The sequence below is a fragment of the Aedes albopictus genome, chromosome 2 (assembly GCF_035046485.1).
Source record: "Aedes albopictus strain Foshan chromosome 2, AalbF5, whole genome shotgun sequence".
Classification (NCBI taxonomy): domain Eukaryota; kingdom Metazoa; phylum Arthropoda; class Insecta; order Diptera; family Culicidae; genus Aedes; species Aedes albopictus.
Window position 1 is genome coordinate 18,202,857 of NC_085137.1, and position 17,043 is coordinate 18,219,899.

At 39.2% G+C, this 17,043-nt stretch overlaps 1 protein-coding gene across 1 annotated transcript in view; it reads right to left on the reverse strand.

Annotated features, from left to right (window-relative positions):
- The window catches only part of LOC115262090 (guanine nucleotide-binding protein subunit alpha homolog), a 61,205-nt gene that overhangs the window by 27,058 nt on the left and 17,104 nt on the right, over window positions 1-17,043 (reverse strand). Inside the window, exon 2 of the mRNA XM_029864064.2 lies at window positions 2,201-2,339. Coding sequence (XP_029719924.1) covers window positions 2,201-2,339 — 139 coding nt within the window. The remainder of the gene's footprint in view (window positions 1-2,200; window positions 2,340-17,043) is intronic.

The following is a 17,043-nucleotide window of genomic DNA, read 5'->3' on the forward strand; positions in this document are numbered from 1 at the left end:
GTGCGCCAATTTCTAAAGGTCTTTTATTCTAAACTGATGAAATTATACATTTTCTTCATTGAATACTGTTTTAATTCCCTATGACATCCTTCCAGGTGGTTACCCAGGAGATTTGTGATAATTTTTTTCTTTTTATCTGAGAGTTTTTGCAGGAATTCAAGGAATTGCTGAAAGAACTGCTAGTCAAAAATCTGTAGTTCATAGAGATATCCTTGTGGAAACTTCAGGCAATTTTTTGTAAAATATTTTATTCAACAGATCCCCAATAAAATTCCTCAAGCAACACATGTATCTGTCTTTCCCTGTTACGTCTTCTGCTTAAGAAATCTGAACGACCTTTCTATGCGCTTCCGCAGAAGTCCTGTTACCGCACTTTGTTTGTTCATTAAGGTTGTATTTATGTAAAAAAAAAATTAAAGCATACTTAGCTTAAAGCCAATTCATAAATTCATATGAATTTTCGTACCGGTGCATTAGATTAACCTCTCTTATGCCGATCACAGAACCTCATGACGACTAAGGAATTATCGTCCAGTATATTCACTATGGCCACTTCCACGATTGTTTGTCGACCTGGCACCAAACGCTCCCTGATATCCATCCCCTTTTATTAGTCAATCGTTGCACTCGATCCACTCCCGGTCATCTCTGTGACACAACCGCCAAGTAGCTAGCGATTCATCGGGTTTCGGCTGTCTAGTAACGATTTTTCATACTCAAAGTACACCTCCGCTATTAGATATACGTATACAATAAAATGTTCTACGTACTGTAACCTAACGTTAATATCCTAATTAGATTCTATTTGTATGATCGATGCGGGACGATAGGGAGAATTTTTATATACTTTGTTTTTTTTTTAAACTTTTCATTTGAATTGTGCTTGCGACTTGCGAATGAAATTCAGCAAATGTATAACTGTTGAGTAGCTGTTGAACTCTCGTGTGATTTCGTCTGCTATACTGCAGGAAATTAAGAATGAGGATTGACCAACAATATTGAATGAGTGTGGGGGGGGGGGGGGTATGAGAGCGATCGGCGAACAATCAAGGAAAGTCGTAGTTCTGATGAAAACCACGTTCGAATCGCTTCGAGGCGGAGTACCCACCGAGAAGAATTATCTGGAATATTAAAACCCGAACTGCCCGCGAGTGATTACCTGACGCGAGACATGGTGTGAACCGAATATACTCTGCGGCGGATGCGGCACCGCATATATACCCTTTGGATTCCACTGGGACCGCGAACCTCTACAGCATCTACCAGGGTGTCTTCCTTATTGATTCACCGTGTGGTCTGTAACCGCGTGTGGACCTCCGGTCTGTCCCTTAATGGATTGGACCTCTGGACACGACTGTCCTGTCTGGCCAATATCAGCAGAATCGGCCTTTCCAGCAATGGCGACGCCTTTCCGCTACTATCCGGCTGCCGCTGGTGATCCGAGACCTAGTGCCTACTCGTAGATACACGTACTATCGTTGCTGGACCAAGGCCTCTATCCCGTCGAACGATCAATGTCACCAGCTGAAACCAATCCATTCCGTCGAACTTGGCAGTCGGCACACATTGTTGTCATTTCAAATTTGACAATTATTGGGCTCATTGCAGCACCGCACTCTAGATTGGTTTTGTTTGCGCCCGTGTGGAACTTCTCTCTCAGCTCATTTCCGGTTCATTTCTTTGGGAGTCCCCCGTTCAAAAGACCGGAGAGGTCTCACACCAAGCTAAAAACCTTCCCCGGCCTCAACAGTACCCACATACAAAATTTCACACCGATCGGTTCAGTAGTTTCTGAATGTATAGCGGTCAGACAGACAGACAGACAGACCGACAGACAGACAGACAGACAGACAGACAGACAGAAATTCATTTTTATATATATAGACTAGCTGTACCCGGCAAACTTTGTCTTGCCTACTGCGTTTTTTGACGTTTCAAGTTTCTAGCCAAGCCCAAGTAGTCGGTGGAAGAGGTATAGAAAATCGTTTTTCTAAAACTCTCAATTTGTCCATGTTTTAGGCCTCATAAACCTTCCTTGGGTGAAAACTAACAGAACAAAACTAAGACGACCAAAATCGGACCTTCCGTTCGCAAGTTATGCGCGGTCCCACGTATGCCACTCCATTTTTATATATATAGATAAGAAGATATAGATAGAAAAAGATTAGATAGATTCCCCCTTAATTAATGCATCACTTACCTTTGACTACATTTTGGTAGATCACATGTTGATACTCCTTAACTAGTTCGGGTTCGAATTTGATCCCGTGGATTATCCGCATCTGCTTGAGGAAGGTGGACTTGCCGGACTCTCCCGCACCTAGCAGCAGCAGTTTGACCTGTGCAAAAGAAAAACGAGACAGAAGAGGAAGAAAACAAACCAGATTGCTCGAATTAGTTGAGTTTGCTGTTGTTGTTTTACCCTATTGTATATTGTTATTTCGTAGTCTCGTCTCAGAGCTGTTGTGTAGTAATGGCAAAAAAGGCACAGATTTCAATGGAAAAAATAACACACCGCACACCGAAGAACACTATCTGCAATATTTCGATATCTGTGTAGAACACAGATTCACCGGAAGAAAAACAACGGCGAGAAAATATACTGGTGGATGGTGGATACATGTTACCGTCTCGTCCGGGAGTTGGACGGAGAGAAACCCAAAACCAGGTACGAGGAAGAATAGAGTCGTAAAAATCAGCTTAATGGTTTTACTGCTGCAGTGGTTCGTTCGGTCGACTCGATAGCAAAGCAAGTCCCGGGTCTCGGGCAAAAAAAAAAGAGTTACATCACTGACCGAGGACGGTTGTGTTTGCCGGGACTTGGGTCAGCTATGTACGAGAGGATGCTCGCCGCGGTTTACCACCAAGCCTTATGCTGGGGAGATTATTTTCAGCAAAAGTGTCGTGCCATTTTTTTTTTTTTTGCTTCTCACGGAATTCTTCACCTGATTAGGAATGAGATGAGGTAGAGGAGATGTTGTAAAGTTTGACACCTACTGCTTCAGATATCGCCTTCCTGGGAAATCGGATTTCGGCGAACAAGCTGGGAACCAACACAGTTTCCTGTGGAGCCGGTTTTTTTCGAACAGTTTGAAGTAAGAGAGATACTGTTTCGTCACGGATGAAATTCTTTTGTGTCTTACGTCATGCCGACGAAAAGCAGGTGTACAATTTATGGCACGTCGTCGACGACGTTGTCTAGCTGGATGTTTTTGGAAAGTGGAGACAAGGTTGTAATTGCTCGTTAAAACTAGCATGGAGTAAAAAGGCACGCAAAAAAAAAACACCACAATCAGCTACCTGAATTGGCAGGTCAGCAGTCTTGAATGATCTTCTGGAAGATAAGCGGGTTATTTTTGGACGAATGGGTTGGAGTTTGGTTGGGATTGCTGCTATAAAAATGTCAACACAAGACAGTGGATAACTGACACTGAGGAAGTGGTAGTCTCCTCCACTAGACAAGTAGTACCGTAAAACGGGGTAACTCATGGGTGGGTAACTTTGATAGTTTTTCAGCAAATTTTCTTAAGATTTTTCCATGTAACAGTATTCCCCCTAGTTTTCAATTTTTAAAATAATTACTGGGGTATCAGTTATCATTTGCAATTGAAAGATCCAATACTTTTAATTGTTTTGGGTGACTTTTAATTTTTCATATGAGCGAGAAACACATTTTCATTTTGGGGTAACTTTGATAGTGCCCTGAAGAACACATCAAATCTTAAAAAATCATCACAGATTGAAATCTTAGGAGTATGAACATGTTGAGAAAAGCCTTGTGGAATATATAAGATTGAATTTGTATATCAATACTCTTTTTTACGAAATTCTACAAATAATTTTTTTAAGTACTGGGTGACAAACACAGTGAGTTAAGTTATCAAACATCATTATTTATATAAAAATAAATTTTCAACGGTACATCAACATATGGTGAGTTCTCTTTATTTGGATTGTTTTTTAATGTTTTTTAAACAAATTTTGAACACAACAGTTAACTATATGAAATTACAGTAACATTGCATAATTTTAAGCGTTTATCGGTGTATGGAGATTTATGTCCCAATTTGCTAAATAGATTCCGGTTCGTAAAAACGCACTTCGTTAAAGATTCAAGGCCAGCTTTGGAATCCACTATGATGAAACTAAAGCCTGTATCCGCAATAATCGGGACACAGAAATACAGCTGCAACTCTGCAAAAGATACATTAAAATTATTCAAATTTGGCCTAATAACATTTTAAGATGTGTCCATTGCACCTACAAAATATCATGTGATTCGGTGCAGTACTTTTTGTTGTAGCAATGAAAGAGTAGAATGTGTGTTATTGAATTTTGTACAGCCCCTGGTTTTGCTTGTCAGCGCTGTACCTTTTGAATTTGGCAAAGGAAATGGCTGAAATTTTGAAGACAAATCTCTCAATCTACATTTGTTGCATAGGCAACATTAAAAAAAAATGATGCTCTATCAACAATGTTATAGTCGAAACATATATTGGGACTAAACGTGATTTTGGCCCCTCCGACAACAATTAATCAGCACCCTTTATTATTTCCATTGTACTATTGAAAGTACTACACCAATAATCATCAAATTTTGGAGGCATAATATACACATAATTAACTACCTTCTGTGAAAATTTCATAAAAATTGGCAGAGAAATTCAAAAGTTATGAATAGGCAAAAATCGCATATGAAAAACACGAAAAAAAAAATCACTAACACGCACCCCTATCAACACCAGTAGCTTTCAAACCAATTGATCAAAGCTGATGAAATTTTGCAAGAAAGTGTCTCTATAAGTATCACAACTGCTAACGAAATTTCACAATTATCTTTACAGAACTTTGAACTGTAGCGTATAAGAACCATCTATTAGGCGAATGAAAATTGGTCATAATTGTACGAAATGCTTAAAACCACGTCTGTTTGTTTTTCATCCACAGTTAAAAGTAATGCATCGATTTGTATGAAATTTGGCACACATAATAAACATAAACCAAATAGTTCTCAGTCAATTATTTGGCCAATTTTACCGATTCATTATAGAGCTACAGCCGTACTTCTGTGTCCCGATTATTGCGGATACAAGCTTTACCGAGAATAAAAGGCCATTTATTGTAAAAATAGTTGAAACAAAGCCGTACATCAGATTGTTTGAATGGGTTGACAAATGGCAAAAATATCAACAGTTTTTATTTTTTGCCCAAAAAGTTTAATATAAACTCGGTTTTAATGAAAATACGCTTAAGATGGACTTTCACATGTATAGTTTTGATCTACGTTTGCCTTTTTCTTAATTGATTGAAGGAATCATACTTATAAGATAAAATATACAATGCCCATCGCACAATCAAAGATACCCGCATTACTAAAGTTACCCCGTTTTACGGTAGTCAAAATACGCGTATATGTCAAAGGAGAGGGCGGAATTAAATGGTACAATAACTGATTACACTCATTCTGAGAGTATTCTGCTTAGAGGGTTCAAATAGTCGGTACAAAAACACAAAACTGAGAGAATTTTAGGAGGAATCCAGGGAGAAATTCGTAAAGGAAATCCAGGTAGAATCCATGAAGGAATCTCGAGAATAGAAATTTATTACATAATTCCGAGAAGAATCTATTAAATAATTCCGGGAAGAAACTGGGCAGAAATTTTTGGTGCAAACCCAGGAGAAATTTCTAAATAAATTCTAGGAGAAGTTTCTAAAATACTTTTAGTTTTTTTAGTTTTAGTTTTAGTTAATGAAGGAATCGTTGGAGAATCCCAGAAATAACTTTAGGACAGTTGAGTGATCTAACTGAAAACTTAGTCGATTGTCCATCACATGTAAGCATACAAACGATCAATTTTCCAGCCCATTTAATGCAGTAGAACTCGAGATTTGCATCTTCAAATTTTGAGAGCAATGATTGATGATTCTGATGACGCTCCGTAAAGCCTTAATCCTTCTTTTGCATCACGTTTGAAACCGTTCGTTGATATAATGTACGGTTTTGGGTAAAAAAATACCCAAAACGCAAAATGAGGGTTAACGAAACCCAGGAGAAATTTCTAAGGAAGTCCCGGTATAGCTCGCTAACGGAATCCCCGGTGAAAACCCTGAAGGGATCTCGAGAGGAATCCCTGAAATAAATCAGGAAAAATCCTTAAGGATTACTCCAACAGTTCCTCTTGGCCTTTTTTCCGCGAATTTCTCCAATTTCTGGCTTCAGGAACTCCTCTAGGGAAGTTCCTTCTGTAATTTGTACAGGCATTTTTCGAAAGATTCCTTCACAAATTCCGCATAGAATTTCCTGCAAGGTTTCCTCCAAAAATTCCTCATATGGTTCTTCCAAAGATTTTCCTAAGGATTTTTCCAGGAATTTATTCAAGAATTACTCTGGGATTACCTCTCTTACTGGGTTTTATCCAATTAGTTTTGATGGGATTCATCCAGCAATCCCTGCTGTAACTTATTGAAAAAAAATGATTCCACTAGGATAAACTAGAAAGTTTATTTAGTGATTCCTTCAGAATTTATCTAAAGATCCTTCTAGGAATTTCTCTTCGTGTTCTTACTGGAGATCCTCTGTAGAGTCCTTTGAGAATTTCTGATGAAATTGCTCTTGGAATGCTGCTGGGTTTTCTCCAGGCACTCGTGATGGGAATCCTCCAATTAGTTTTGCTGGGATCCTTCAAGCAATTCCTGCTGGAAATCCTCCAGCAAATTCTGGAGAAATCCTTAAGATAAGCTCAGACAAGTGATGACAAAAAATACAAATTTGATACTGCGATCACAGACAAACAGACGTAACTCTTAGAGGAAATTCATTAAAAACTTTTGCCCGGTGTCTTTTTCATGAACACACTGCCACCTATTGGTAGAACCGCGCGAGAAACTGTCGGCCATGATGAATTTGACGTTTGTCTAACACGCACACTACTACACAAATCGCCTGTAATTTTCGTTTGTATCATTCAGCAACTTGTACACTGGCAAACGTCGAAGCGATCGAACACTAGCACCTAGATCGCGAAAATCTATCTATTTGGCCATTCTTCCATCGCTGGAAGGGAAATGGCTGATGAGTTAGTTCGCATCGGAGCATCACATGACTTCATTGGTCCTGAGCAAGCTATTACGGTATCGAAGTGTTGGGTAAAGCTTCAGATTCAAACCTGGGCTACCACTCAACATAAACAATACTGGAATAGTTTGAAGTCATGTCGTCAAACATAATCATATTGAACTGAGCCTTCTCCAGGGGTGGCGAAGTATCTAACAAATCTGTCAAAGTAGAATTGCAGCCTTCTGGTCAAAGCATTGACTGGCCACTGCCAACTCAGCTATCACATGGCGTATATTCAACAAGCTGATTCATTTGTATATGATAGCTGTGAATCCAATTATGGAACACGTATTAAGTGAAACTAACTTCAGAAACCTGAATCTTCGGAATATTCCATTGTTCTTAATCAGCTGTGGTAAAGAGCTATAGGGTAAGTGTTCCAATCATGGCTATAGTACCAATTATTCGCCATAGTTGATTTGCGCCCTTTAACAATGTAATTCAACAAGAAAATTTTTGTGAACAATCACGTTCACAAAAGATGGTTGTACTTTTTAGCGGGTTCGATTCACGTTCCGGTCGGGAAAATTTTCTCGATTCCCTGGGCATAGTGTATCACAAAAGGCCTCACAATATATAAATTCATGCAATGGCAGGCAAAGGAAGCCCTTGAATTAATAACTGTGGAAGTGCTCAAAGAACACTAAGTTGAAGAGAGGCCGGCCAAGTCCCAGTGGGGGCGTAGAGCCAAAAAGAAGAAGAAGAAGATGGTAGAAATAAATCATTTTCCTTAAAATTTCGGCTTCCTTGCGCCCTCTTTCGCCATAGTGTACCAGTAATGGCTAATCCCATAAGGAATGCATGCGAATAGTGCGAAAAGGAACCGAAGTTAAAACATGTAGCCATAACTTGTGCAGGGTTCCTATCATTGGCACACGTTGTAATAAATACTTTAAATAATTTTGGCTCCGTTTCTATATTTTCCTGTAAAGTATGGTACTGAGCTATTTTTTAACATATTGATGACATTCGTTGATCGTCTCGTTATGTTTGTACATATAGTTTTCCTTAGGTAGTGCCATAATTGGTACAGGCACTCTAGGCTCTCTTTCGCTTTATGCGTTATTACAGCTCCCTTTTCAGGGCACTGCTTGAACTCATTGTAGTACGATTATGCGTTAGTATCCATCATTTTTTTCCCTCAGGTAGATGTTCAAAAAGGCTTTTATTATGACGATGGCACAAATTCCCAAATGAAGGATATCGAGCCGACCTTCTGATCATTGAAGTTGAAATTGCAGGAAATAAATGATACAACAACACAGTTATCCAAACTTTTTCTCAAACAGCATCAAATTAGGCAAGAAATCATAATACCCACCCCTGTTTGCACCATTTCATTGCAGAAATGGAGAATTTATCATCTCACCATACAAAAATCCAGAATACTTCTTTTAATCTAGTACTTCGCTGATTGCGTCCTGTTGATTTGATGCACCTCCTAATTTCAATGGATTTGGCTGAAATTTTGACCAGTTACTTCTTTTGGATGCCAATCAAAATAAGGGGATGGACGTAAGAGAACATTTTCAAAAAATTGGAGAGAAGAGAGAAAGTAGATAGAAAGATACAAATTAGGCGGGAACGCACGGGCCATGTATTGCACCCAGGACCTTCTGCATACGAATCAGTAGCGGTAGCCACTGGACCACTAAGTCCGTAATAATCAAAAGTCAGCAATATCAGATAGGTAGAAACAATCTTAACAATACATTTAACAAAAGATGAACCCTGTGATAACAAAACATTAGTTTACGGGAACAGTATCTATTGGAAAAACGAAGCATGCAAATTTGCACGGTAATTCAACCAGCTATTCAAAGCATTCACTCGATCAACAAAGCTTCGTCGCCCAAATACAAGAAAGCGAAACAATTTCAGCTCCACCTTGGTCGATTGTAGTTCCCATTTAATTTGATCTGTGTCCGAACCGGTGACCTCTCATTATATTAAAGTCTGACTCAAAGCCTAAACCCATTCATCGTGTCCATCAAGGGTGAAAGGATTCCCAGTTTGTAGTGGATACTTAAATTATGTGCATCGAAAAGGCTTCAGGCAAATTCAACACTCTTCACGAACGGCCAAACGGCGTCCTCATCGTCGATGTCTTAGCTTCACACTTACCAGCACTAGTGACCGACTTTCGTTCCGCGCAATTGGTTCATTAGCGATCCATTAGCACCCCATTTATCATCGGCACACACCAGACCGTAGTCAGAGGAGTGTCCAGCCAGCCAGCGGTACACAGTAGCAGCGCCGATTTGATCGATTCGAAAAATGTTGGTTTTCTCTGGCTATCGTCGCGTACTGCGGAATTCGGAATGCGTCAACATCGGACACAGATTGTCTATTAAAGCTCGACTTCAGCAAATCCGGACGTGCTAATTGGTAGGGATCATGAAACCAGAGCAAATGTAGGGCGGTGGATTCGCAACACTTTGCTAACAGAGTCAATGGAACGAAGCGGTTGTTGACCAGTGAAAGTAACTGCGTACAAGTGATTGACAAGCATAAAGAAATTTTTGACCCAAAGTTGCGTTCAAACAATGAACTCGGTGACTTCATGACTTGCGGTTTCGAACACTTATGTTGAGAACAGTAGATAATAGGGTATTTCATCCAATAGTGGACCCCTAACCTATAGTGAACCCTTAGCGATTATTCTCAAATTTCCTGCTCAAATCTGCTAGTCTGGAAAGCAATAATTTGATTATTTAAGCAAATTTGTAAATGTAAACAAGTCTGGGGTCCACTATAGGTTAAATTAAAGGGGGTCCACTATTGTCACCGTTTTAACATGGTAAGAGAATACGATCTACCCAATAGTGGACCCCGCGGAGTCCACTATAGGATAATTTGATCGAGATTCCAAATAACTATTTTATGAGAAATATAAGGTGTTTTCGCTCGGTTTTTTGTGTGCAATGTATAGGAAAGTTATAGAACTTATTGCGCAACCATTGGTAAAGACAATTTGATTATTATCATTATTATCATAGTTTTTATTACGATCAAAACAAATTTCAGCAACTAAGGGGTCCACTATTGGTTAGAATACCATTAGCACTGGTTTTGTTCAGCTAAGATTGTTTCCCTTTTTTTTAGATTTATGACTGGGTTTTTGATAAAGCCCAGTCAAACTGAATTTCACAAGAAAACTTTTTTTGATTGGGTTGCGTAATAACGTACCTACTTGTCCTTCGAACATTATTCAATGCTCTGTCAGCCTACATTTTATTTTGCAATTTAAAACCGACAAAGCAGCAGTTCTTTTTTATTGCAATAATTGAATGCTTCCTTATCAGTCACATTCAGTTGTTCAAAAGAATTGAGACCTTCGGCTTTACCGCAAGATCATCACTCATCATTCGTTGTTGCCGGGCAGCATGCGTGCCAAATTGATAGATGACAAATGCCTTTCTGCTGATCACGGAGAGCCTCAAGGTCTTTTCATGCGTGCACGTACGCTTTCGTCGCGGAGTCTCATTGGAACATCTCGGAAAGCGTTGTGGTTATTGTCTTCCCCGTCCGATTCCAGCGTTGATCGACAATGAATGGCGGCAAAGCCGGTGGCATCGACTGACATTGACCCACACACTCCGTATGGACAACGAACCGCACGGATGGACGGACGGACGAATGAATGCTTTTTTGCTCATCTTTCACCCGCTTTCTCGCGTGCGCAGCCATAAAACACCCATGCGAGAGAGCGAGAGTGGTTGTAGCGCTACGTGTTTGTACATCTTGAGACAACAAGGGGCATCTCGTGGGGTCGCTGCAGCTATCGCTCTTTTCTCCCTATCGCTGGTACACCTTGTAAACAATGTTAATTACGCCAAACAGGAATCCGCGCGCGCCGCCTGTCACCCGGAGGCCCCCACGATCTTCGCAATGTCGATTGGCAAAACCATATGGAAGAGGTGGCTTATCGAAAGTTGGATTAAGGATGTTGAAAGAGCAAATACCGCCGCCGGTAATTTGCGATCATTTGTACTAGAATGTTCATGATCAAACCGACATCAGTGTGTCACGTGATAGGCGAGGAATTTTCACTTTCTTGTAGAAGCCGAAGGAAAATGGCATTTGGTGGCACTTTCGATGATTTTTTAGGGCATTGTTCTTTCGTTGAGTTACGAAGTTTCTTTGCCAATATATTTTAATTTATACCTTATTACAGGAGTTTTCAGACCGATGCATCAGTTCATTATGGTCGAATATCGCAGTATCAAATTTGTATTGTTGACTTGAAAAGTTATCCTAGCTAGAGAGATGTTTCTGAAACATTTGGACAAGATGTTTCTAGAATGTTTAATGTGCTCCTGAGAAGTTTAAAGTTCCGCATGCCGACAATACCTGGAAGAAAGCCGAGAACAGCTAAGATCTACAGGGGATGGCCAAAATGTTTGGGATAGGCAACTTTTTTTCTCTCACAAAAAAGTTCAACAAGCGCATCAAAAAATCTTTTTGACTTGGTGCATTTTTATTGTCAAAATTCAAACTATCTGTAACTTTTGTATCAATAGTTATCACCGAACTTTTTCAATAATTTTTGAGAATTGAAATGTTTTGTAGTTCGTCACAGAAAAATGAAAACAATCGGTTGAGAAATAACTGAGGTATGGCAATCGGAAGTTGACTATTTTGTATGGGAAAACGGCTTTGGTGCATTTTTATTGTCTGATACTGTATATAGGTTGATAAACAGTCAAAATTTGAGATTTTTTTATACACTCTATGAAAAGTTACAGCATGTTGAATTTTTTTGTGGGAGAAAAAAAGTTGCCTATCCCAAACATTCTGGCCATCCCCTGTATATGACGAGTTTCGCGCCAAACCTTCTATGGGACTGGCAGCACCCTCTCAGAATCGAACGAAACTTTGTAGGCATAAACAATAGGTCTTTCTAAGCAACTTTGCATATTTTGTTTTTCAAATTTTTTCAAGAGTAACATGACAAGACCTACAAAAAAGTGTTGTATGGCGGACTATCGTGAAATTCCATGAAGTTTTTTAGAAAAATATACAAAAAATACAAAATTAAATCCTACACTGAAAAATAAAGGTTTTAAAAATTTAAATCGATATTACAAAAAACCCTATGTTTTTAAATCGATGATTTTTTTTCTGGAGAAAGGTATTTCAATTACCTACATTTTCTCCAAACAATGTTGCTGTGACATATTTAAGGGAAAAAAGTTTTTCTAACAAAAACTTTTTTCATGTCTACATTGAGTGAATATTTTTCATCGTGTTTCGTGCCAACATGGCCATATATAGGTTCAGTAGCCTCTCATCAACCAATGAAACTTTCTGGATGTTTAAAAATTTGTTTAAGAATCAATTTTGCATAATCTAACATTTATCTAGACTAACATTTGAAAAGGGCGTATTAGGGTGGCCCACACTTATATGAAAAACATAAAATTCGAAAAATGCCAAGTCTTACCTCCTGTATCGATTGTTTTGGACTCCCAGGAGCTAAGTTCAGCATTTGAGCGAAATCAAGTTAGTCTAGGGGTGATACACAAATTATGTCATGCAAAATTCGTCCTTTTTCAACCCCTTTCCCCTCTATGTCACGCTTTTTGTATGGGACCTCACCAGTGTTTGTATGGGTCGTCACGTTCTGCAAAACCTCACCCCTCCCCTCCTAAAGCGTGTCGTAATTTGTGCATGGCCCCTAAGGGGGCGCTCAACGAGCTTGAAGTTTGTATGGGAGAACTTGGCCAAATGTATGCAGAAATCTGAAGCTTTTGATTTTTGCCGCTAGGTGGCGCTGTAAGCGTTCAATTAATAAAAACTTTGGTATTATTGTAGGTGACTATATGCCAAACAACTTTGTTAAAGACCCGTAAGTGATCCGTCAGTGATGCGAAGCATTGGGATTTCATTATTGATATTCCTTTACATGTATTGGAAAAACGACAATAATGTTTCACCTCACTTTACCTAGGGTATACATTTTTAACAAGCTTCGGATCACTTTGCGGTCTTCGACACAGTTGTTCGACATATCGTCACCTACAAGAATAGCTAAGGTTTTATTAGTTGAACACTTGCAGCGCCACCTTAGATTATGCAAAATTGATTCTTAAACAAATTTTTAAACATCCAGAAAGTTTCATTGGTTGATGAGAGGCTACTGAACCTATATATGGCCATGTTGGCACGAAACACGATGAAAAATATTCACTCAATGTAGACATGAAAAAAGTTTTTGTTAGAAAAACTTTTTTCCCTTAAATATGTCACAACAACATTGTTTGGAGAAAATGTAGGTAATTGAAATACCTTTCTCCAGAAAAAAAATCATCGATTTAAAAACATAGGGTTTTTTGTAATATCGATTTAAATTTTTAAAACCTTTATTTTTCCGTGTTGGAATTAATTTTGTATTTTTTGGATATTTTTCTAAAAAACTTCATGGAATTTCACGATAGTCCGCCATACAACACTTTTTTGTAGGTCTTGTCATTTTTGAGTTACATCGATTTGAAAAAAATCTATGAAAAAAAATTAGGCCCTCTTCAAATGTTACTCTTGAAAAATTTCGAAAAACAAAATATGCAAAGTTGCTTAGAAAGACCTATTGTTTATGCCCACAAAGTTTCGTTCGATTCTGAGAAGGTGCTGCCAACCGTTGGTCGAGTTGGCGCGAAATTCGTCTATATAAGGGTTTGAATGATTGTGACACCGGTGTCGCCTAACGGACAATTGGGTTTTTAAATTTAGAAAAATTCAATGATTGTATATTTTTAAACGAAAGAACACCTTTTTCTAAGCCTCTATGATTTTTTTCAGATTTTTATAACTTTGTTTTGATACCTAAAATCAATTTCAAAAAGATTTATTCAAATCACCTTTTGACAGCTGGGCAACTGCTTGACAGCTGCGTCCAGTACAAAACCCGACGAGGGGTGATTCGACAAATCGCTTCCATACAAATTTCAAATTGATTTTTAAATAGGTTCCCGGGCTCCAAAATTCATGAAAATTTGGATTTCGGCTCAGTTTGGCGTACAGATTCAGAATATGGTATTATCTCAACATCGTTTTAAAAGCCAATTCTGGCTCCAGGGCGCCGCCTAGCGAACGTATATCATATCGAAGACACCATTTTCAGATGGTGTCTTCGATATGATCTTATTTGCAGAACATATTTTCTGAAATCGGCACACTTCTAGCTTACTAGAGTTTCGACCATATACGCGTTTGGCGCCGTCTACAAATTACGTAACGATCTAGGGGGAGGGGGGGGGGGGGTGGGGGGCTTGGGGGTATGACCGAGCGTTACGGTCTATACAAAAATTTTAGGGTTTTCATACAAAAAAGCGTTACGCAAGGGGGAGGGGGTCATCATCAAACATTTGAAAGGAGTATTTTCGTTCAAATCAATCATTTTTGCAACGGAAATGGATTCACTGTATTTCACATAAGAAATAGAATACAATGAGTACTGACTTGTTTGTCACATTTTATTATTATTATTAGTGTAGAAAGAGAGTAAACATAGATACGCGGACACCACTGAGTGGTTTCAAGCGAGTGAGCAGTTATTTTCAAGAATGTAACAAGTGAATATGATGCCATCCGCTCCAGTGCTGTTGTCAGTTTATTCGGATGTACTGGATTCGTGTTCGCGGACTTCAAGGGTTTACTCTACTACTCTCTACCGTCCCGTTGATTTGACCTTATCTAATTTGAACACTTATTAATTTGACCCCCTCTAATCTGCACATCGTTCAAACTAAAAATGGTTCAAACGTCATTCTGCTCATGGAACGGGGTGAAACGGAACGCAGAATCAAAACAAAACAGCAAAAGGGTTACCATGTGTTTTTCGATGCCCACAGGGTTACTAGAAGTTCAAATTAGAAAATGAAGGCCGTTGGTTTGCATGAGGTGTCGTTCAAACCAACGGGGGTAGACGGTATCTATAATTATTCACTTTATTAGTGAAATTTTCAACCTTCGGCTGAATAATCATTGAAAAGACTCATGATGTATTCAATTTGAAACTACTAGCATTTGATCTGGGTTATGAATGTAGTTACCATTTTAAAACTCTATCAATGCACCACCTTAGTAGACATCAATTAGCAATTGCATCACGATTTCTCTCAACTTCTGAAAGAACGATTAGTTGGACACCTAAGAAAGGTATGTTGAATCCTCTACGTCGCCTTTGGACCCCTACGTGTCGCAAGTATTTGGGTGTTGTTAGGGGATGGGTAAAGTCCAGAGTATATGTTTGGTCAACGTTTAGGAATCAACAAGATTTACAGGAACAAACTAATCAAATCATGTACTCCCAAGACGAAATGGTTGACTTATATTTGCGTGGCATTCTATCGCACCCTGAAAAGGGACACTGTTATAACGCATAAAGCGTAAAGAGAGCCTGTAGCTATTTACCACAGAGCCGATTAAGAACACTGGAACATCCTGAAGATTCAGGTTTATGAAGTTAGTTTCACTTAATACGTGTTTAGCGAGTACTCGGAAACGTAGTTGCGCAAAAATTGGACAATTACATATCAAATGATACGATGTTTCATAATCGGATTCACACATGGATTCACACCTATCACATACAAATGAATCAGCTTGCTGAATATTCGCCATGTGATAGCTGAGTCGGCAGTGGCCAGTCAATGCTTTGACCAGAATGCTGCAATTCTGCTTTGACAGATTAGTTGGATAATTCGCCACCTCTGGAGATGGCTCAGTACAATACAATTTTATTAGACGACATGACTCCAAACTATTCCAGTATTGTCTGTGTTGAGTAGCAGCCCAGGTGTGAATCTGAAGCTTTACCCAACCCTTCGATATCGGAATAGCTGGCTCAGGCCCAATGAAGTTATGTGATGCTCCAGTGCGAGCTAACTCATCAGCCAATTCATTTCCAGCGATGGAATAATGGCCAGGTACCCATACAAGTTGAACAGCGTTTGCTGAATTCAGCTCTTCGATTTGAGTTAGACAAGTGATAACTATCTTCGACCGCAGCAAGTGCTTTTATAGCATCCTGGCTATCTGAACAGAAGTTATATTACTTTGCCCATTACGTCCTGATTGAACTCCGCACATAAGAGCAAAAATTTCGGTCTGTAAAACGGTGCAGTGTCTACCAAGTAAGTGAGTAAGACTGATGCCAGCACCTGCTCGACCTTCGAGAAGGGAGCCATACGTACATACGATGCTGTAACATACGATGCTGTCAGAAATACTCCTCTCCAAATAATCATATGTCCACTCTTCCCGGGAACGGAATTTCGTAGAGAATACCCTATATGGAAAATTACAAGCAATTGTAAGATCACTAGAAGCAAGGACAGCTTTATCCTAATTAACCAAAAGTGGAAACAACATGGTGTGTGTTGATCTGCGGTTCACAGTAGTTTCTTCTAGTAGACCGAGTATCCGTAGCCAGTTAGTGCAAGAAAGTGCTTCGTTTGAGATTAATGTGTAGTAAGGCATCGTCAAAAAGAACTTCGAGCGCTACCGTGGGAGTTGAAGAAAACGCTCCAGACATCGTCATTTAGTACATCCTTTGGGGAAGGCCTAATTTTGATTGGATTGTTCTCACTTCACCCTTTTGTCACCACACAGGACATCCACAAACCAATATTGGTCGAACAACGATTGTGTTAATCCATTTGATATACTTGGGTTTTAGACCCCAAGTTGTACCACAGGATCGCCGGCATTTCCCGAAGGCCATACAAGCTTTCCTGATTCTGAACTCAATGTGAGATGTTCAGGAAAGCTTGGAATCAAGAATAACTCCAACGTGCTTTACTTATTCAGTAACATTGATTTCAGAATCGAAGAGACGTAAAGGTCGAACGTCATTACGGTTTCGCCTTTCCGTTAATAGAACAATAGATGTTTAGCTCTATGCGCCTTTTTAGACATAGAAG